We start from the raw sequence: 23,886 nt of genomic DNA on the forward strand, positions 1-23,886 counted from the left end.
CTGGCTTAGCGACGGAAGTTGCCGGCGCTTCTGGGTGCGCTGGCGCTTCTGGTGCGAAATCCCTGCAGATTCGCCGGCGTCAGGAGGATGGTCGCGCCAGTAAAAGGTAAGTGCGAAAACACCCATAATCTCCTGATACCGCTGTATTCTACCCTGCTGTATGCCCTGAGCTCTCTAGCCGTATTGATTCCTGCCATGTGTAATAGTCTCCACGTGCCTTTTATTTATCCTCTCACCCTTAAAGCTAACCCTGGATTCTGGTTGAGTCTCTGCCTCTAAACCTTGCAAGAACCATCCTGACTGGCTCCAAACCCTCTGTGTTCATGTAACTACAATCAGCTTGAGACATACCAGTAGCTTGCTATCTGCTTTATAGTAGCTCATGCATCTCCTAGAGAATCCAGTAAAAGATTGAGAAAATATCTACTCTAGGCCTTTTTTTCTTTTAAAATTTTCATCTGTGCTGCTTAGCTGATAGCTTCATTTCCTGTGCTCTTCTTAGTCAATGTTCTATTTCTTGGACAGGAGAGCTCAAAGTATTTTTGATTATTTAGCAGCAACTCTCATTAACGAAAATGCTGGCAACCCTGAGCTACAGATATTTACTCTGGTAATTATTGATGCCCAGACACATGGAAATCTCACCTGAAGAATCCCATTAAGTACCTGTGCCAACTGTCAGTGTTTTAGTTATGCTTGTTTTACTTCAAGCAAGCAAGCAGACAAACACAGTTCCTGATGAAAAAAGCAGTCACTACTTAGCATCCTGTATGAGAGTTTTTATGTAAGGTAAATGAGCGAGACCCTGATCTGGAAAGCTCAAGCTAGCCCAATTTGAGAAACTAAACAGGATCAACTTGGTTACTACTTGGAAGGAAGACCACCAAGGAAGTCCAGTGTTGCTGTCCAGAGGCAAGCAATGGCAAACCACCTCTGAATGTCTCTTGACTTGAAAACCTTAAGGGGTTGCCATAAATTGGCTGTAACTTGTATCATTAAAGGAAGAAACTTTGGGAGGCAAGCAAGAGAAATAAATGATAAACAGCTGCAGCATGGGGTGGAAATTATGTGATAATCAGAACAGATGCGTCCAGAAGGAATTTAATATTTCTTAAATACTGATGTGCAAACTATTTCATTTCTACCTTAAATTTTTGTGTTGAAGCACATTGCTTTCTAAACACACTGCATCAGTCTGCACTTGCAGCCTTGTTAAACATTTCCTAAAGTTAATCATTACAGTTAAAGGTAATTTATATTTTTTCCTTAATAGGGCACATTTTTCATTTAAATGGATCCCTCCTTGAGGTGAATGGAGATTGCAGCATATAGCAGATAACACCTACATAGATGGATAGTGCACTTATGAATTAAAAACTGGCAATACTTCTGCACACTTCAGTTCCTAAACCGAAGTGGTTCACAATCTTTTACTCAACAACTGTTACTGATGATATTAATATTGAGGGAAATAAACAAAAAGTGTTGCCAGTGTCACACAACAAAAAGTGCATGTATATGCTTGCCTATGTAATTGTTTCCATAATGGCAAGGAAGGCAAGAGAAGGCCCTTATGATCTCCATGGAGGAGCTTCGAATGAAAAGGACAGCCATGAGGGATAGTTAGCCTGGACAGAAAGTAATTCTTGTTTCAAAGAAAACAAAAACATGAAGATGCTGGAACTGAAAAAGACAGGTTGCTTACCTGTAGATCTTCGAGTGGTCATCTGTGCATTCACACTCATGGGATATAGCGCCTGCACCAATCCCCCGAATCGGTACCTAAAAAGCCCAGGATTTTTTCACACTCGACACCAGTGGGCATGCGCAGGCGTCCCAGTTTGCATGCTCACCAGAGCCAGCACGTGGATCCCACCAGTTCCTTCTTGACAGCTGCAAGTTCCTAATATAGGGAGACTGTCAGCAGTGGGGAAGGAGGGCGGGAAGTGTGAATGCACAGATGACCACTCGAAGATCTACAGTTACAGGTAAGCAACCTGTCTTTCTTCTTCGTGGTCTCTGTGCTTCATATTCATGGGAGATTAGTAAGCAAAACATACCTGGAGGCAGGAAGACGGTCAACCAGAAGAGACAGCTTGCAGCACCGCAGCTCCCAGACAAGTCCTCTGCTGAGCATGCACATCCAGAACATAATGCTTCATGAAAGCATGTGGAGAGGACCAGGTGGCGGGCTTCCACACATCCGTCAAGGAAACACCCTTCAGGAATGCCACCAACATTGCCATCGCTCTAGTAGAGTGTCCACGAATGGGCCTAGGCAATGGCTACTTTGCCAGTAAGTAACACAGTTTAATAGTCTCAGTAAGCCACTTCGAAAGCCACTGAGATGAAATTCTGGAATCCAGCTTAGGAGCAGCATAAGAAACAAAAAGATGCTGGTTGTGGTGAAAACTTTAGAATGACTCAAATAAAACAGTAATGCATGCTTAACGTCCAAAGCGGGCCACCGACGTTCCTCATCTGAGGAAGGCGTGGGATAAAACATGGGTAACCAAACATCCAACTTAAGGTGAAACTGGGAAACCACCTTAGGAAGAAAAGAAACATCAGGAGGCAATGACACTCCAGACTCATGAAAAACTAAATATGGGTGGTCACAACGCATAGCCATGAGTTCCCCTACACGGCGTGCCGACGTGAAAGCCACCAAAAAGGCAGTCTTCCATGACAGAAGTTGAAAAGAACAGGTTGCCATTGGTTCGAAGAGACGCCGAGTCAACCTGTCCAATACTAAAGGCAAATCCCTTAACTGTGAAGGTGATCTTGATGGAGGATGCAATCTGAGCAGTCCTTTAGAAACCTCTTCAAATGAGGATGAGCAAAAGCTGAATGCCCCTCAACAGGCTCATGGTATGCTGATATTGCTGATAAATAAACTTTAACAGAAGAAAAGGAAAGTCCAGCATCCACCACAGATAACAGAAAATAAAAAATCACCGACAGACCCACCTGTTGGGGTGAGACTATAGGGTCAGCCAAAAACTGAAGAAACTTCCCCCACTTCCTGTCATAGGAAGCATGGGTAGACAACTTTCTACTATTTAGAAAGACGTGTTGGACTCTGTTGGAGAACTCACAGCGTCGAAGAACCACGCCGTCAGCTTTAGATGAGGCATGTTGTAATGAAACACGTGTCTGTCTTGGGTCGACAGAATGTCCAGTTCCGCCTGAAACTGAAAACCCCCCTCACTAATTGAAGCAAGATCGGGAACCAGTTCTGCCAAAGCCACCACGGCATCACTAGAATGCACCGCGGTCTCTCCCTCGCAATTTTGTTGACAACTCTTGTCAGCAGAGGCAGAAACAGATATAGGAACCAATCGTTCCACGGGAACATCAAGCCGTCTCCCAATGACTCTGGATCCATGCCCCCCCGGAACAGAACAGAGGACACTTCCGATTCCTGGCTGTGGCAAACACATCCACCTGAGGATACCCCCAGAGCTGAAACACAGGTTGAAGAAAGCGCCACTGCATCTCCCACTCGTGTGGAGATGCTGCTCCTCTGCTCAACGAATCCTCCTGCAGATTGAGCACCCCTGGAAGGTGCGCAGCCTTTACATAGATGCCATGCTCCAGGCACTTCAACCACAGTTCTATAGCTAGTGCACAGAACCATCGAGAGAATGTCCCGCCCTGCTGTAGTATTGTCCGTCAACAGGGCCACAGCCTTTCCCACCACCATGGGACGGAAGGACTGAAGGGCGAAATGAATTGCCAATGGTTCCAGATAGTTTATGTGACAATGAGTCAGCTGCTTAGGCCAAGGACCCCCCCACACACACACACAGAGAATCTATGTGAGCACCCCAGCCCCACAAAGACACATCTGTGGTGATCGTAACTGTCATCACAGGTAGATGGAAGGGAGCTCCCTGACAGATGTTGTCACTGGATTTCCATCATTTCAGGGTCCGGAGAATCGAGGGTGGAATTGTAAACCTCTTCCAAGGTGAGTCCCGTAAAAGCTGAAACTGTCTGAGGAACCACAGTTGAAGACCTCTCATTCTCAATTTTGCAAACAACAGCACGCTTGTAGTCGCCATCAGCCCCAGCATCTGCTGCAGCTGCTGTGCCGTGCCCCATTTCTGATTTTGGAAGAGATGGATGAGATTGATAATGTCCATCGCTCTCTGCTGAGGCAGAAAAGCACGGTGAAGGCTTGTGTCCAGCAAGGCCCCTATACACTGAACTGTCCGTGATGGTGTAAAATGAGACTTTGTCATGTTGACCTGCAGACCTAAGGTGTGAAGAAGACAAAGAGTAGTTGCAATATGGCCGGATAGATGTTCTTCCGACTCCGCCACAAGCAGCCAGTCGTTGATATACGGAAAGATAACTATGCCTTGAAGCCAAAGATGCGCAGCTACAACAGTCATAATCTTGGTGAACACCTGTGGTGCAGTGCACAGGCCGAATGGAAGGGCTTTGTACTGAAAATGGTTGGAACCTACTGCAAAACGAAGGAATGCCTGTACGAAGGATGGATGCTGATGTAGAAGTAGACATCCTTGAGATCCAACGTTGCCATCCAGTCCCTTTGGTTGATGAGGGGAAGGATTGTTTGCAGGGTGGACATCCTGAACTTCTGGTACACGATAAACTTGTTCAGATTTTGAAGGTCCATAATTGGTCTCAATTCAACATCCCGTTTGGGAACCAGGAAATAACCCCCCCATTCTGGCCTCTACTGGGACCAGTTCTATGGCTTGTTTCTGCAAGAGGTTGCTCACCTCCGCCAGCAGAGGTGGGGAAAGGGGTGTGGTGACAATCACTAACTGAGTCGGAACCTGAACGAAGTCTATCTTGTATCCTTCTGCAATGATGGAAAGAGCCCACCTGTCTGTGGAGATGGACTTCCAAGCCGGAAGATATTGACGGAGGAGGATATGTGACGAAGGAGGGGCGGCAATGCGTGCTACAGAAAAGTCAAAGGCCCTGCTTCTGTGGGCGGGCACCCTTAGATTTGCCGGTGGCTGCAGATGCTGAAGAAAATCTGATTTTGTTATTTGCCCTATTCTCTGGTTGCGAAGAGCGAGGTTTCCACTGCTGGTCGGGGGAGAATTTCTGGAAGAGCCTCTTGGGCCAAGATTTATGCCATTGCTTAAGCTTGCTAGTCCTAGAGGAAGCTGGGACACACAGGTTTCTTGAGGTCTTTATGCTTTTGTCCATCTCTAAAAGGACACTGTCAGTGGTTGAACTAAAAAGACCTTCACCCTCGAAAGGCAGGTCTTCAACGTAGGCCCTGGTGTCAGGCTGAAGAGCTGTAGATCTTAGTCAAGAGTGATGACGCAGGGAAACGGCAGAGGTGATGGTTTTAGCCGATACATCCACCATGTGCTTTGCTGCAGCCAGTTGTTGCTTAGCCACAGCAAAGCCCTCCTTTTGCAGCTTCTTAAACGAAGATCGCTTCTACTCGCTCAAGGAAGACAATAGCAGTGTGAGCTGCTCCCAAATGGAGTATTGGTAGCGAGCCATGCATGCGGCATAATTGGAGACCTTTACTCCCAATGCTCCAGCTGAATAGAATTTTCTGCCCGCATCGTCTAATTTCTTGCCCTCTTTGTCAGGTGGAGAAGAATGGGTCTTGCGCGCCTTAGAGGATGAAGAAACCACCACTGAGTTGGGTTTGGGGTGGGCGAACAGAAACTCAGCACCAGCCGAACCACTGTTGCTCTGATGACGCGATCCCGATCTCGATGAATGGGTGCGCTGGGTCAGATCTATCTCCTGCTCAGATCCCAACAGACGGATCGGCTGCGAACCTCTGCTTTTCGACACTGAAGGACTCCGTGGATGCGGAGACACCAGGATCTTCCGGGGTGGAGCAGCTTGCGTCGATACTGAAGCATCCCGAGAAGGAGTGCAGGAAAGTCTGTTCTTCCGCTTCTCCTTCGACTTATTCGGGAGGGACGATTGGGTCCCCGAATCGTCCCGATGTTTCTTAGCCGGGGTCGCCACTAACCCTTCAGAGGATCGTTTTGCGGGTCGGCCTCGCTTGGTCGGCATATCGGTCTGCACCGGTGACGATGGATCGACCGATGTAACCATCAGGGCCTCTTCCCCCATCGATACTGACGGGCCCATTTTTGGTGAACAAAGAGCTGATTCTACGAGTGCTGCCGATAGCCTTGCCGCCCGATTTTTGCGAGTTTGCTTCGAGAAACTCAAGCAATGCAGGCACGAATTGACTCGGTGTCCCTCGCCCAGACACAATAAGCAGAGGGAGTGACCGTAAGGAGGTGCAATTTTGCTACCACACTTGTGGCAACATTTAAAAAAAACCCAATGCCTTTCCATAGGCGCCGGAACCCACACAGAACGATCTCTGAGGGAATGGGGGGAAAATAAAGCCCCGAAAGGCAAGTCCAACAACAGTCTTTTTCCCCCCAAACAACAATAACTAACTCTAACACTTAACTACTATACTAAGAAAACAACAAACGGGCTATATAACAAGGAAAAAATCCAAAGGATTACCAAATACCAACCAGAGCAATCAAAAGGAGATCCTATAAACGCGGCGGTCAAAAAGGAACTGGCGGGATTGGCGCGCTGGCACCGGTGAGCATGCGTACTGGGATACCTGCGCATGTCTACTGGTGCTGAGCGCGAAAAAATCCCGGGCTTTTTAGGTACCGATTCAGGGGATTGGCGCAAGCACTATATCTCATGAGTGTGAAGCACAGAGACCACGAAGAAGATCAAGAGGAATTGCACAGTAAGAAATACAACTCAGCTCAGGATTTACATGGGATTGTACACGTGTTGTGCTGGTTGTCAGAAGGAATGTGCTGGTGGCATTGGCTGATGGTTACTGTATCGTTCTCGCATTTATAAAAGGTACACAATGCTATACAAACCTGTGGTGAAATAGCCAGGCCTCCCAATGGGTCACCATCCAGAACATCAGTTCCAGCATTATAAATGATGATGTCTGATTTCACTTCATTCAATGCACCTTCCACATGTGTTTTTACTTTTTGAAGATATTCTGTGTCTTCTGTGCCCCAGTCCAATTCAATTTTACGTTTTATGGCTCCTAAAAGTTATTGAAATAAATAAAAAGTTACATATGGTACTGGTGGTAGAAAAAAACACGGAAGTAAAAGAAATAATCTCTTATTACTAATTATTTTAATCTCCAAAAATATTATAGTAAATATCCCCTTTATCAAAATAAGTAAGTCACGGTAGACATTAGAACTGAATGAAAATCAAAAAGAGGCACAGGTACGAACACATGCACAATGACAATCAATATCAGTGTTTATGCCATGAAACCACAGCAGTGACCTAGGCAAGGATTGGTAAGTACTGTAACAAGAAAACAAAATAAACAGTAATTAATTCACATGACTGTTATTTACGAAGCAAGAAGGAAACTATAGGACCTACATATTTACACTCAAACAGCTTCAGAACATACTTCAGAAGTTTCTGGAAATTATGAATACAAAAAATGAACATAAATTAGCCAAATTAATAAAAATTAGAGTGGGGTGTCAAATCCAGCCCCCAAGTAGGGCTCAAATCCAGCCTGCAAGCAACCTCCTTCTCCTGCTTCCTTTCCAGAGCTGCTGCTGCAGCCTCTTTGTCCCTTGCTTTCCCCCCAGCTCCCTCAGTGGTTCTTCACTTCCTGCTTCCTGTCTCTCACCCCCTCTCGTGCTCTCTGTCACTCACAAAGAAACACATAGAGCTGCATGGCTGCCTCATGCAGAAGAGATACAAAGACAAGTCTGCCTCTGCTTCTGCTTCTCTCACACACACACAACACCCCCACCCCTTCTGCTTGGTTCTCTGGGGCTGCTTTTGGGGGCAAAGGTGGAGGGAGGGGGAGAGATAGAGAGCGTACAATGTTGGACTTCCATGGCAAATTTAAGACCAACAACATTTTATTCCAGGTGTAAGCTTTTGAGTGCACGCACACTTCTTCTTTGGGGGGCGGTGTGGGGATGGAAGGATGGATTCTTCTGAAAACTATAATGCACATTGAGGAAATTATTTTGGCTTATTCTGAAAAGTTTGTTTTCTAGAAAAAATGATTTTCTGTCCCTATTTGAATTTATTTTCTTTCAAAAAGACCCTGATTAGGAATTAGAACATATGAAGTGGTCCTTATATCTTGGAGAGTGGAGTGATTTCAGATCCAAATGATAACATTGGTAATGAGACAGGAAAACTAGCTCTCAGGAGGATGCATTGTCTTGAGCTTCATTATAAATTGCAATTCAGCAGTCTCTCTAATATCCCTTTGAAATTCCTTTGTAAGAACACTGCTACTCTTAGGTCAGCAACTGAATGTTGCAGTTTCTAATGTCAGACTTATGTCTATTTATTCTTTGCATCCTCCTGGAATGAATCCTCCTGGATGAAATTGAGACCTAGGCTTCCTGTCTTATGACCAATGCTGGTATCTCCACACCTACTATCCCTCTGCATATCATATCTAATCCAATCAAGCCTCTACTGTTCAACATCTGAAATCAACTTTATAAAGTTTATATCTCTGGTACCGCGTGTTACATTTTATGGCATGCATGGCCCAGCCTAACAAAGAGACACTTATGTTATCATCTGGCCCTAGTAAGAAATAAGTTTGACACCTCTGAATGAGAGAATAGAAGCCCCGGGGACTTCCCGGTTTCAGCGCCTCGAGATCGGAGGGTCGGAGGAGCTTGGCTCCGATGACACACACCCCCCCCCCGAATCAGGCAGTAGGAGGGGTGCCACAGCCGTGGCATTCCAAGGGATACCTGTGGGGGGACCTCCTGACAGCAAGGAACTCTACAGGATCCAGAGAAACAACAGTGGTTGTTCCATTTTTCCTGTTTGATCCAGTGCTCCGCCGCCCAATTGCCATGATGGCAGCAAGAGGTGATTGCCTGACTGCTTTTCTCTTGCAATAAGCTTCTGATGCATCATTCTTCTACCTTAAGCACTGGGATTCTACCATGCAAGTAAGTCAGTTTTCTAACAATACTGGCCTAATGGCTCTTTTAACATAACAATTGGAACTGTTCCAAAAGAAAGGGGAAGAGGAAAAATTTCCCCCCTTCTCCGCAAATAAGGCTTCAAAAAGTAAAGAACAAGCTGGAAAACTTTCAATAATCTAAATTGAACTGAGTAAAGATATTTGAACTGATTTGGTTGATAAATAAATGCGTTAATGAGATCACCTTTTGGTTACAATATGGTCTGAATAAAAGCAGGATATACTTACAAAAGAAATGTCAGTGACGTCTAATTAGGACTGAAACAGCTACAATTGTAATGCAGGAGAAAAACTTGAGGCTGAAGGAAACGGATTAACTGGGACTTTGAATTACTTTTCAACTTTGACTAACAGACTAACTCCCACTTTTCTGTGGGAGAAATGGCAGTTCAAACTAAAGTCTGTGGGAAAAAAGATATTATGAGTGCCATAACCTTCTTAAAGCAGGAACTTGATAATTTTGCAGAGATGATGCAACAAAAGATGGAGACTTTTATTTTGAAATACAGTGAAATTGAAAATCTATATGAGCAGAGTAGTAAAGAATCCTCAGTGATGTCTGTTAAGCCGAGAAAAAAAGTTAAAAGATTCGTTCAGAAAGGTCTGGAAGAAAATCAAAATGGAGACAATGTGCACAGTTACAAAGACAGAACGGAAATCAAGACTGATTGAAATTTCCACAGGAGGAAGTGACGAAGCGGGGGCCGTACCACTCTCAGCAAAATGGATGGAGGTGCCAAAGGGAGAAGAGGCAGATTTCAGTGAGATGATAAAATTTTTGAAAGTCTTCAAGAAGAAAAGATTATAAACTGTTTTTTCTTTGCTTCGTTCTTTTTCTACGTTTAACTGGTTAACATTGAATAAAAGGGACTGATAAGTGATTTTGAAATGGCAAGGGAGACTTTCATAATTTGGACCCTTCTCTTCAGTTTGTTATACTCATTTATGGAAGTTAAATAGAATAATGTAATTAAGAGTGGGCCAAGGAGATTGTATGATTTTTTATTTACATGAAAATAAACAAGTGTAGGAGCTGAGGTAGTTATTGTATATTAATTTCTGATTCTCAGAGTAAGATGAAAACAGGACCTACAGTCTCCAAAATCTTTAGAGAATTTTAAATGTTTAAAGTAGACCAAAAGTTAATTTGGGTAAATTTGTCATAAAACAGGCAACACAAATATTCTGCAATTTTAAGGATCTGCTCCTTAAATTGTTTATAATGAAATAGACACAGTACTGTGTTTTTTTGCTTTTCTTCTCTCTCTGTTAGAACAAGTAAATTAGTAAAGGAACTATATTTACTTTTTATGCTTATGTTAAGTGTTAATACTGTTAGCTTTTATTTCTAATATTGCTAAATTTAACCAGTTAACTCTGTTTCATTATTAGTTTCTCTGACTTTCTCACTTAAATGTATTGAAGATGAATAGTTCAGATTTATATTATAAACTTCAGATTAGTTAAAAGTATATAACAAAATAAGAAGACTGTAGAATTTAATGGTTATAATGGGTAAAATTTTAAGGCTAACAGGTAGAAAGAATTTGTATTTTGTCTTGAGGTAGAAATGTAACAGGTATATATACTGCTTCTCTATATTTCTCTTTTTTCCCCTATGGTTTTCTATCTTGTACCCCCTTCCCTATTTTTTGCTTCTGTAACCCTGCATTTCTTACCCCTTTTGATATTCAAACTTAATTTAAAAAAAATTAAACGAGACTAGAAGCCTCAACAGATCTCAGAATAGGAGCCCAAAAAAGTCTTATTATCTATCGCTTTGCGTACAATTTCAGCAAAATGAAAAAAAGAAGAAATGAACGTTCAGAACATTCTGCTACAATATAAACTCCCATATCATGTGGGACACGCCTCCCCCATGACTCAGAGCCTGATAAAATTATCTGAAGAAGGATGGCAAGTCTAGGAATCAGGATTGCTTTCCAGCACAGATATGAATGTCATTCTTTGGAAACATGTTCAGGAATTACAGGCATGGCATACTTTAAGTTGATTACAGTAAATGTAGTAACAGTACCTTCAATACAGCAATGTGCTACAGTAAAACATTATCCCATAAGTACATACAAAACATTGCCTATATAACAAAAGAATCTTTTTCCTTGTGAGATTTCATTTCCAAATTGTAAAAGAACACAGTCACCTTTTACATTAGAATTAACACTGGGTTTTCTTTCCACAGATGCTACTTGTATCTTAGCAACACTCCAGCCTGTGTAATAAACCACATTTTAGTTTCAGGAGATACAGATTTTCTTCTGTTACCCATTTTGTACACAATTATGTAAAATAGATTTGCCTGTAGAAAGTCAGAGAAGTCAATATGCTGATTTGAAGCATATCGTTTCCAGTCTTTGTACAAGCTCTCTCTAATATGAATGACTATTTTTGCCTACAGTTACTGCTCTTCTATACTGTGTGCCAATTCCAGAAGCTTTGGTAAACAAACTGCTATAAAAGACCATTAAACCCTTATGGCATGACGTAAGAGAACAGCCAAAACAATCTAATGCTACTTGGCAACATGACATATTTTCTATTAGATCAAGATTGAAATCAGAAGTCAATCGCCCTTACCACTGGGCAGAAACACAAACATTATTATTGTTATTATTATTATTATTAGAGGAAACTACTATTTAAAAGGTTAAAACAAAATAAAGAAAGTGAATTATCCTACTGAGTCAGAGAGGTATTCTTTTGAAGTATGATTTGTATAAGAAAAATCAAAAGTCTAATACTAACAGCCTAGAAAACACATTACCGAAATAGTACAATATGCAATGTCCATCACATGAAAGCCTTCTATTCTAAGCAAAGTTACACCTTAGTCCATTGACTTGAAAGGGTAAAACTTTGCTCAACCTGGTACTGCAAATTTACTCATGTTCCCTATGGGTTCATTAAACTAACAGCAGCAACTTTTGAAATGTCTAATCCAATAATGATCTAAGATCTTGTAAAATGGCTTAAAGATGAGCCATCTAACAACTCCAGTAGTGTCATTAATTACTAATCTAGAATGCTAGAGGCCAAGCGTAAGGCTAAAATGGGAAAAAAACAGATACTACTCCTAATGTACCAAATAACACTTAATCTGTCCCTCTATGGCAAAAGAGTTGTGCACATAGCTACCACTGTACTCAATTGAACATTAGGGATGAACATTAGAGAAATGGCAGCACTTTGACATGGTGTGTGTGGCATGTGCAATATCTCAGACTTATTTCAGATCTGTTTTCTGCAGGGCCTTGCCATAGTGCTGCACATAATTGGATCTTGTTCTTCCTTCCCAATTTCAAACATCATGTTGTCCTTCTGTGATGGGGTGGGGAGTAGGGAGAAGGCAGCTAAGCAAACGGAGAAGCAGGAAAAATGGACCATGGAAGCCATGTAATAGTTTGACAGGTTGGTGGCTCACTAGGCTGACTTGCTCTCATCTTCTCCAGTACAAACAGGGATACATTGATTCACATTATATATATCCACTGTGGCTTCCATTACACAAGCAGACAATCAAGATCAAGGATAGGAACCTAAATTTCCTTGTTTGATTTTCAGAAGTTTGCAGGTATGTTTGTAATTATTCTTGAGCAATCAACTTTGCAAACACTGTACAAATATTTCCTCCAACAATCCTATGAATTTGAACTGTAAATTTGTGACCTTAAGAATCATCTGCTATTTTAGATAGAGTTCAGATACTAAACATTAAATATTGTGTGACCTTATGAATCTTCAACAGCTACTTTAGATAGAATTCTCTACATGTTGGTCATATCAGTAACGCTGTCCAGCCATCGCATCTTTTGCCATCCCCTTCTTCTTGTGCCGTCTGTCTTTCCCAGCATCAGGGTCTTCTCTAGTGAGTGCTCCCTTCTCATTTGGTGGCCATAGTATTTGAGCTTCAGTTTCAGCATCTGACCTTCCACGGAACAGTGGGTTGATTTCCCTTAGGAATGATTGATTTGATCTTCTTGCAGTCCAAGGAACTCTCAAGAGTCTTCTCCAGCACCACAATTTGAAAGTATCTCTTCTTCTGCACTTGGCCTTTCTTATGGTCCAACTCTCATAGCCATATATTACTGGGAATACCATCGCCTTGACTATACGGACTTTTGTTGGCAGGGTGATGTCTCTACTTTTCATACCACCTAGGTTTGCCATAGCTTTCCTCCTAAGGTGACTTGAGAGCAAAAAGCTGCCATGTACCTAGCAGACCATCTGCAGAGTGGGTCCACAATCAGGCTAACAACTATTATTTGCAAGCTACCCTGGTGAAACAGGTATGTTTCATAGGCCCTGTTGCCAGAGTACCCTGATAAAAGCTACCCACACTTTTTAACTCCCTTCACATAGCAAGGGGCACCTTACAGAGAAATAAGTTCAAATAACTGTCCCATGTGAATGAAAACTTTTTTGCATTCTATTTCTTCAAACAGAATGCTTTAGTAATGAAGGTGGTAATTTCTTTATTAAGAATTTTTTTAAAAAAAATATTTAAATTGCTTTGAGATCACATCAGCATAAAAATTATCATCCACTTACGTTTAGCAAATCCATCTCCTGGATAAATGTATCTGTTGTAAACATCCATGATGTATACTCTGCTATCTTCCATGAAGTCTCGTTCATGGCCATTGCCCTGCAAAATAATTACAGCTGGATCATACAAATCAGCTTATGTAATTTTATCGATTTGTACCATATTCTGCAAAATAATCCTGTTCATATGGCTCACTAGAAACTTCAAGGAAGCTTATTATGATATGAAATAACAGCATCTGATTATTTTTATGTTACCCTTACAGTTACTGCTACGTTGTCAGGCTCTAGCACCCCTGGGTCTGCCTTCTGGGGGTTAGGGTCCTCCAGGGTTTGATATTTAGCCGGTTCAAGCTGTGAAGGCCTCAGATATGGCAGGAGAAGGGAAGTTTTAAAAAGCACGTTAATCCCTTTCTCCTGCCTATGAGCTTTCTCTCATGTTCTCTCTGGCTCTCCACACTGCCCTGAGAAAACCTGGTGCTCTTCCCTCCCCAGCCTGTCTAAGCTTGTAGTCTTAAATCATCCCCCAGTTCCCACCTTCTCCCAGAATTCACCAATCTGCCTATCCCTTCAAAGAAGAAGAGAGAGTAAGGGCACCCTTGTTCAATGAGGAATGTCCCCATAGGCCCACCCAAATACCCTCGGTGTGGGGTGAATTTATTGCCTGGCTTTCCCTCCCTTCCAAGACTGGGTTCCTCTCTTAGCCAGCTGACTGAAACTCTCAGCGTGGCCATGTTGGGACATGGAGGCCTCACCTCTGCCTGCTCCACCTCCACCCCTCTCACAGGTTCTCTGTCCCTTAAGCCCATGGGACTCTGTTGCAAAGGCCCTGTGCCCAGGGTCTCTGTTCCCACCCTGTGTCTGCATCATGGCCCTCTTATCTCCCCACCCTGTCCTCTTGCCCTAGGCTGGCTTTCCTCCCCTTACTTCCCTGTTCATCCAGGGAAAGGCCACACTTCTACCAGCTCGGACTCTGCCAGAATAGGTTGGAAGTCATCCCCCCACCCCCCCAAATTGAGACCAGAGAACAGGACACTGCAGGTGCTTCTGCTGTAGCCAGGGCTGAGAGGGTCAGGAGTGCCATGGAGTCCGGAGTGTCCTCCCCCAGGCATGTTCTATTTTCTTTAACTAAAGTATTTTCATTTCTGTGCATATCTTAACAAAACTAAAAAAACCCTTTGAAATACAGATTTTCCTCATCACCTTCTGCTCAGCGAAAAAAGGAGAAACTGATTTGGATTCTGTGTTATAAAATAAGTCTATGTACACATCTAGAGTAGAAGTGATATTTCCCCAAATCTCTCCAAGCCTTATCTTTATTTTTTTAAAGAGGATACTATATAATAGTAAATCCCTCAAGCCAAGCTTGAGCTTCTTTAAGGTTAAAGAAATTCTGAACGTTTAAATTTCCAAAAGCATAACAGGAATATCCATTTTAGTCAGGGCTTTTCTGTAGAAAAAGCCTAGCATTAGGCCACACCCCTGACATCAAGCCAGCTGGAACTGCATTCCTGTGTGTTCCTGCTCAAAAAAGGCCCTGATTTTAGTTTTTATCTCCAGTTGTAGTACTGGAGTACAGCAGAGTAACAAACCAAATCTAACATCATTTTGAATTCTAGGCTTCTTTATTTCAGTAGCTTTCACCTAGGCATTTAAACTATATCCCTGAGATTATGGCATCTCCTACTGGAACACAATACATTAAGGAAGAATTTAGACCCTTTCTAACTCTATTTAAAAGAGAAGAAGAAGATGATGATGAAGATATTGGATTTATATCCCGCCCTACACTCCGAAGAGTCTCAGAGCGGCTCACAATCTCCTTTACCTTCCTCCCCCACAACAGACACCCTGTGAGGCAGGTGGGGCTGGAGAGGGCTCTCACAGCAGCTGCCCTTTCAAGGACAACCTCTACCACAGCTATGGCTGACCCAAGGCCATGCTAGCAGGTGCAAGTGGAGGAGTGGGGAATCAAACCCTGTTCTCCCAGATAAGAGTCTGCACACTTAACCACTACACCAAACTAGCTCTCCAAGAGGACACTGTACACAGGAATCAAGACTGACAATTTTACAATCTGAAAACAGGATCTGTGACAACTCATGGGGCCGCTTTGTTTCTGGGATGCTTTAACTTTCAGAAGAGAATTATGCTACACAATAGGTCATTCAGGGATCTCCATTTATTCTAAGCAACAAAAATACATCCAAAAAGTGGTGTAATATAGCATAAACTCATAAATGATATATTAAATTAGTTTTATTATTTTATTTCTCTATAAAATGTAAACTGTCCACAAGTTTATAATAAGCATAATTTGTATAAAAATATAAGAACTGCATAACAATACTAATGGGTTGTTGTCTTGAATACTGAATAACGAAAGCAGCAATGATCTACAAATATCGCTAATTCAGGATTTTACAGCTACCTCACACAACACTCTTTTTAACATCTATATAGAATTTAAATACAAATGTTGGTCTTAGTTCATACTGTACATTGCAAGCAGGTAGGTTTGGTATTTGTCCTTTAGTTTAGTCTCCTCTCTATTTCCAGCACAAAAGGTCAAACACATCTGTTGTACAAACTGCTGCAGTGATTATGCCTGCTGTGCTAATTATAATTCTGTTTAAGGACTTTCAGTGACCAAGCTTATACCAAGTAAGCTTCTATTAGCAAACTGAAACATAGTTTTTACATTCCAGCCACATGATGGAGCTACAGCTCAGACTAAATATATAGTACACAGTGGTTATTTAATTAATTATATTCCTCTAGCCAAAGACCACCAAACTTGTACAACAAACTGTGGTTAAGGAAGTAATAATCAAACCAAATAAGTGATTATCTAATAGTTTTATCACTAATGAATAATTGCAGAATATGAAATATCATACAGCATGAACAACACAACTAAGCATGGGGGGACTGTTGTTCTCCCTCAGATTTATATGCAGCTCTCCAACCAATCTCAAAGTAGGGCACTGAGGCTGCATTTTCCTGGAGTAAGTCTCATGGAATAAGACTGGACTTACAGTCTTCTGTCTGGCTACTAGCTATGCCCATACCTCCTCAACTTCAGGAACAGAATTGTGATAGTCTAATTCTCTTAAGGTGGTACAACAAATGGCCTATAATTCCGGTTCTATGTCAAAGAATATAAATTTCTACATTTTAAACATATCATTAAAACAATTTTGCTAGTCAATTACACCCTCAAGGTAGTGAATTGCAAAAAATATTTAAAACAACTTTAAACACAATACACACACAAACACCAATTAGAAACATTAACAGAAAAGAGAGACAAGTAAGAGATCATCAAACAGAACAAAAATGTCTCCACCTACTGGCAGAAGATAACAGTAGAGGACAAAACGTCTCCCTGGGGAGAGAATTGCACATTTTTGGTGCAACAACCAACAAGGCCCTATCTCTGATTGCTACCTGTTTAGTTTCTGATGACAGGACTTCCTGAAGTAAGACCTCTGGGTAGGTTCAAAAGGGAAATAGGCTGGCCTTAAGATTGTACATATTTTTAAATGTTTAAATTAGACCTTGACTATTGCTTTGCTTTTTAAAAAGTATTCAGATAAAAATGTTAAAATATTAAATATCTGTTATGCAGACATTTCATTGAAAAAACTGTAATAAAATCTAACCATGACAAATTATTCAAATACTATTATTATTTATTTTGTACCAATGTCATTTTCCATGCTTTATCAGATTCTTCTTGTATAAAAAATACTGTGAAAACATAATATGTGCAATATGTGCATGATACAAGTTTTTTAAAATCATCTAATATCACATGAAACCTTCCACGTGTGTTTTGCTTTTTGAAATATCTTTATTGAAAGCTTTCATTATAAATTAGCTTTTGCTGTAAAAGGCACAATGCTACTACAATGACTCAGGAATTCTGGTCTGAATTTCATTAATACGATCACTCACCTGATGTGCATCCAGATCTATAATAGTTGCCTTAGAAACTCCTTCTATTCTTTCAAATAAAAACTGGAATACAAAAAATATATTAAAAGGCAGATGAGACATTTTAAACTTAATATTTCATAGCTCTCTTCTCAGTTAATGTCCATGGATTTGACTTTATAGCTGTGTAAGAGGAAGGAGCTCATGTAAGAGAATTGCCCCAGCCTTTCCCTTCCCCCCTCTGCTGAGTCAGGAGAATCTCATGAATAGGTGTCATACAGCATGGAAGGGGGGTGTAATGAGTAGGGGGAATTGTACAAAACTGTCCCCCCTTGAATGATTGCAACTCCTTCAGTTTATGCATTTGCACAATCCAATATAAATGTTGCCTATTTAAATACCATATAACAAACTGGTTCTATTGCTTTTAAATTGGAAGGGTTTTTAAAAACTACATTCAGCATTTATCCAGATCAGTACATGTATTTTTCCCATTTAGTTGCACTATATATTTGTTGCCAATACATCAGAAATAACACATAGCTCTTCTTCAAATCCTATATTCTTTAATGGCTTCAGGTAGTGCTTGGGAACATCTCAGCTGAACATACCACACCACTGTGTAATCACTGGCTCATGAGAATAGCACAACATCCACATGTGAAGGAATTGTGCATGTGTATTCTTAGTTCTTTGTGATCAAGAATATCCAAAAACCAGTGTTTCTGATCAGGGAGGAAGCACAGTCACGCGAACTTCCTCTGCATGTGGGCACCATGCCAGTGTGCTTAAAGGGTTTGTTTAAAATTCTGTATTAAAGATGTGCACTATGAAAAAAAACCAGTATTTTTTTGCATTTAGATATTAAGGAGTCAAAATATTAGTATTCCCAGTTATTCAGGTCCCAAATGTTGGTCTAGCATTCGGATCCAGTTCTTTTTTGGGGATTCTGATATTACTTGGCTCCATTATTCCCTATGGGGAATATTTCCAGGGGGGCTAGAGGGGCTATTTTGAAAGCAAATGGCACCAAAACTATAGTGGATCTGACAGTGCCTGTCCATTAAACAACTGCCAAATTTGAAGCGAGTTAGACCAAGAGATCCAATTCTATGGGCCCCTGAACAAGGTGTTCTCTGCCATCCTCCATTGTTTCTGAGGTTGGTGGGGAGGGGGATACCATGTTTCTCTAGACTGAACAAAGAATAGCTAAAGAAACAAAAGCAAGTAAAACAACCACTGGCCAAAAGCCTCCCAAAACAAAGAGAACAATCCCAAAAGAACCAATGCAAAACCAGGGTATCCCAGTAGAACAATGAAATGTGGTAAACGTAACACAATCAATGCCAAAGTAGAGAATCCAAGCTAAACTGATTTAACAAGGACTGGAGGGATGCACTAAAACAAATGACAGCACTGCCCACAGAGAACAGTGGGGGATGCTCAAATGCCCATTAGATATAATGGAAACCAGGAATACTAACTGACTTGCATGGGATCCATTGGAATATATTATAGGACACAAAAGTTGCAATGAAAATTGCAATGAAAATGTGGAATGGGTTTACAATGAGGGTCTCTAGGCCCAGACAGAGTGCTCTGAGACTGGACTGACAGCAACCAGAGTAGAATGACAACCTTGGGCAGTGCATGTGTGTTCTAGGCCTGGAATGACAGCCCCCAGAGTGGAATATCAGCCTCTGTGAATAGTATAGGCATCCTGGGACTAGAATGACAGTCCCCAGAGTGGAGTATGGCCCCTGGAAGTAGAAGGATTCTGCAACTTGCCCAACAGACTCCAGAGATGGGCCCCAGTAATTCAATCAGTGGTTTGGGATTGCACTGACAGGTCTCAGAGTGGAATGACAGTCCCTGGAGCCAGGCAAACTGCTTTAGGGCTGGAATGTCCAGAGCAGTTTATCTGGTTCCAAGTATCACCATTCTGCTCTGGGGGGCTATCATTCCAGTCTTGGAACACTTATGCTGCTCCCAGGGGCTGCCACTCCGTTCTAGAGGCTGTCGTTCCAGACTGAGAGAAGTTTATCTGGTACTAGGGGCCATCATTTCCCTCTGGGGGCTACCATTCAAGTCCCAGGGCACTGATTCCAGTTCCAGGGGCTCTCATGCTATGCTGGAAAAATGTCATTCTAGCCCTAGAGCAGTCTATCTGGACCCAGAGACGGCCATTTTTCCAAATTTTCATTGCAACTTTTGTGTGCTGTAATGCATTTCTATGGAGCACATGCAAGTGAACTGGCATTCTTGCCTCCCATTCTATCCCATTCAATAGCCATTCCATTATTTCCCATTATCTCCCACTGTTGCAGATGGATCATCCTGTCATTTGTTTTTGTACATCTTCCAACATCAAACTAGAGAATCCAAAGCAAACCAACTTCAGAAAGGAACACAATGTTGCAAGACCAACAGAACCAATTTTTAAGCACAGAATCCCAGTCAAACCAAACTGGTAAGTTGATACGAAGCCCTAGCAAGAAGACACTGACACAGACAGAAAATAAAATTAAAGACAAGCAGTTCTGGGAGCCTTAAAATACTGGCCCCCGATATCCCCTGGTTACTCCTAAATATTTCTGGAATTGTTTTGAATCCATTTACTGTATCTTAGAAAACCCCAGATACCATCCAGACACCCAAATATATCCAGAAAATACCAATAAGGTAATTTTCAGATTTTTTTGGACTGGAAATATCCAAATGCACATTCCTTCTCTGCATCTGGGGCTGCCCTTTTGATGAGATTTTTTGTATTACTATTTCGGTCTCCATCAGACTTTATTACTAAAGCTCTTAGCCACACCAACACTGTTTCAAATAAGACAAATCCATCCTCCCTCATAGGGACTCATATCTATCAGAATTAAAAACAGTTAAAGAACTAAGTGTAATTGGCTTCATGGAGATGTTCAGAAAATCAATGGTTTTGTCCAGAAAGGTCTTTACTTACCTTTATAGCCAATGTAATGTCAGCATATGCACAAAATCCTCCACCTTTATCACTAGAACAGTGATGAAAGCCTCCACCTAAAAGGAAAAGAAAATTAAATCTAAAGAATATATTTAGCAAAAAAAATGTGTTTTGGGAAAATATGAGACTACTGAACAGATTGCTTCATTAGGCATGCTCAATTAATCAGATCTGCAAGAATGCAATGAAAAGACTATAAAAATCCTGTAATGATTTTTTAAAAAATGTTATCAAAGCCAATGAGGTTTCCAAACATTTAACATATCTGAACTATCAAACCATTACAAAGTCCACCAAGATTAGACCTCAACTTTTAGTCGTGGAAGTGTAGTGGAATCTTGAAATTTCTAGTAATCTAAAAATCTGGACCCAGAACTGAACTCAAACATCTAAATGATCCAAATAACACGAGCATGCCTGTAATGCACAGCATAAATAAGTTTGGTTTATCTAAATCTAAAATACATCAAACCTTCTTAATCAGGGTAAACTGAAATACTGAAATTCTACAATAAAAACTAATACAAGCAAGGTATATCTATAACACCTAGTACACATGTAACAAAAGCCATGTCTGTTCAATAAAATAATCTGAATCCATAACTAGCATATGCATAACAATGTGCCACCTACATAAGGAAGTCAAGTAACATTATCTTCACAGATGATACTCAGTCATTGGAATGAGAGAGAGAGCATCAATTTTATCATGGATTCCAATGTGGCACTAATAATAGCATGAGATCAGACAGAATCTGGAACAAGACACTATACTCAACATAGGACCGCCACTGAAAATTCTGTGTCAACTTCTTTCTGCCTTCAACTTTGACATATTTACCCATGCATGAATTATGCATTCCCTGTCACATTTAGCATCCCTGCTTGTTGCTGGTGGCACATTAAGGCCTCAGTTTGGGCAGAAGCTCACAGGAGTGGAGCTTCTGAAAAAGTAAATTTTATTGTGCTCTTCCTTTCTCCCCCCCCCCCAAAAAAAACTTACTTCTGGACTCTGTTGTTCAAACTCCCTTTTGCTGAACTCTAAAATTTGACAGACTTTCTAATATTTCCCCCCCTCCCCACAAAAATGGGGAAATAATCAAAACATATAAAGCAGACAGATGGAAATCTTCAGCATGCCACTGTGGCCACATGGGAGAAAGTAATTTAAAAAATATGATGGGAGTGAGGTTTTATTATGACAATGATAATTCAAGAACCATTTTAAGGTAGATGCTGAGCTGATATAATTTAGTACACCTTCTGGTGATGTCATGGGGTGTGTGGCATATTGCAAATTAGTTATGCAAATTAGTTGTGCTAATGAGCTGCGGCACCTATTTTTCTACAAAATGACCCCTGGTGATAACTGTTGACACAATTAAGTGTCATAGATGTCACAAAAAAAGAAGATGACCCAAAACTGTACTATCACTTTTCTGACAAGTTTTGTTGATTTGAATAACTATTTCTATCCTGCAAGGTAAACTAGTTGAGTCTCCTGCCGCAAACAGTAGTACAATCAAATCACCAGTGTTTCACAAGCTCAGGCTGAAGTGTACCTCAAGAAACTGCAGTTTATCTAAACACGTTTTCTTAATTCTTAAAAAGTAAATGTTCCTGCAATCTTGAAACTCCATTCCAACCAATATCCTACTTCTAGTTTGGACAGACACTGGCAGAAAAAAGGTCCATATTGGGATATAACCAGGGCCAGCATTCTCATTAGGTGACCTTAGACAGTTGCCTAGGGGGGTATCCCTGGGGGTGGCCCAAATTGTGGCCCACTGGGAGAGTGGAAGCTGCCCTCTCCCTCCCCGCACAATATAAATCTCCACCCCTACCAGCGATTCAAATCACACAGGAAAAATGGCAGGAGCAGCCACATGCCTCCCTGCGCAATTTAAAGAGCCCACTGACCTGGTCAGCAGGGTCTTTAAATCATGCATGGAGGCTGTGGCTGCTTCTGCCAGCCCTCTCACATGATCTGAATCGCTGGGGGGGGGGGGCAACTCTCAAGTCCCTACCGGCAATCCAAATCGTGTGGGAGAGGTGGCAGAAACAGCCACATGCCTTCCCACATGATTTAAAGAGTCTTTAAATCACGTGGTGACACTGGCCAGGCTGCTTCTACTGGTGCTCCAAATGCCAGTGAAAAGTCCTGCCAATCAGCTGATTGGCAGGGTCTTTTCACTGGCAGGAAGGACAGTGGCTGCTTCCACATCATTTAAATCACTTGGGAGGGAGGGGGTAGCCCCGACCCTGGGGCATGGCACCGGCCCTGGATTTGACAGTAGTATGTATAGGCTTGATGGTACATTAATTTGTGGCCATCTTACATTAAAACCTACATTACATCAATAATATACCCTTAGTAGTGCACTACTCTTTGATTCATATGTATAAAATGGGACTGTCTTCATGCATCTTCTGCATTTCCATCTGAACTTCTGTCAAATATTCAATGCAACACTTCTGAACTCTGTTATTAAGATTCTCAATCTCTCCAGTGATGTCCACCTACTTATTTAACCCAGGTATTCATCATTAGACTGGAATTTCTAAAAGGTTCTAGAGGGTCCCTTTTAAAGAGAGTTGTGATTGCTTACCATCTTCCACAACCTCTCTCTCTCAGATTCATAGTTTTACGATAAGGCAGACTCACCTTCTTGCTAACCTTCTTGCCTCCTTTAAAATCTAGAGAAAGACCCAAACAGTTCACCTCTCAGGTTCTCTCACTCACTCACAGAGATATCAGCAGATATGATAGCCCTGCTCTCTTTAACAAGTTCCCCTCATTCAAACACAGCACCAAGTTACAGGGGTTGGGGGCTCAAACCCTTTTCCATTCACACACTTCTACCATTTATTCATATCCTAAGTTATGTATACACCAAGATCTTAGTTTGTGCAAGACAACCAGCCCGCAGTGTTAAACAAACAAGAACAACTGTTATTTATAGTTCGAACAGACAAGAAAGTAAAGTAGAGATTATAAAGTTACTTTTCCATCGAACTTTTGAACTATTTACCTATTCTAGCATGTGGGATCTTTTGATACAAGTTGACCTTTTCTCAGTCAGCTTTAAGCAGCACTTTGCCACAGCTTCACTCAGCCAGACTCTCTCTCAACTTTCTAACCACCTGTTCTCCTAACAGCTCTTTTCCAATTGTCTCTCACTAACATTCGGTCAGCTCCAATTGGTTGCTCTTAGAAAGAAGCAGAACATAACCTCTCTGTCACAAGTCTTCCCTTGATAAGTCAAAAGTTCTATCTGACTGTGGGTCTTTTTCTTTGCTTTTGCTGTCAATTACCTGATATCTAGGGATGGGCACAACAGGGGTAATTCAGGTTCACCTAGTTCATGGTTCATGG

General features: G+C 41.5%; 1 protein-coding gene across 3 annotated transcripts in view; it reads right to left on the bottom strand.

Annotated features, from left to right (window-relative positions):
• HDAC11 (histone deacetylase 11) overlaps positions 1–23,886 on the bottom strand; it is a 126,001-nt gene that overhangs the window by 20,607 nt on the left and 81,508 nt on the right. For all 3 annotated transcript variants that reach the window (XM_060238291.1, XM_060238293.1, XM_060238292.1), the window contains 4 exons: positions 20,490–20,566; positions 17,543–17,605; positions 13,586–13,682; positions 6,885–7,063 (listed from right to left, as the gene is read on the bottom strand). In XM_060238291.1, coding sequence (XP_060094274.1) covers positions 6,885–7,063; positions 13,586–13,682; positions 17,543–17,605; positions 20,490–20,566 — 416 coding nt within the window. The remainder of the gene's footprint in view (positions 1–6,884; positions 7,064–13,585; positions 13,683–17,542; positions 17,606–20,489; positions 20,567–23,886) is intronic.

Source organism: Heteronotia binoei, chromosome 5, assembly GCF_032191835.1.
Source record: "Heteronotia binoei isolate CCM8104 ecotype False Entrance Well chromosome 5, APGP_CSIRO_Hbin_v1, whole genome shotgun sequence".
Classification (NCBI taxonomy): domain Eukaryota; kingdom Metazoa; phylum Chordata; class Lepidosauria; order Squamata; family Gekkonidae; genus Heteronotia; species Heteronotia binoei.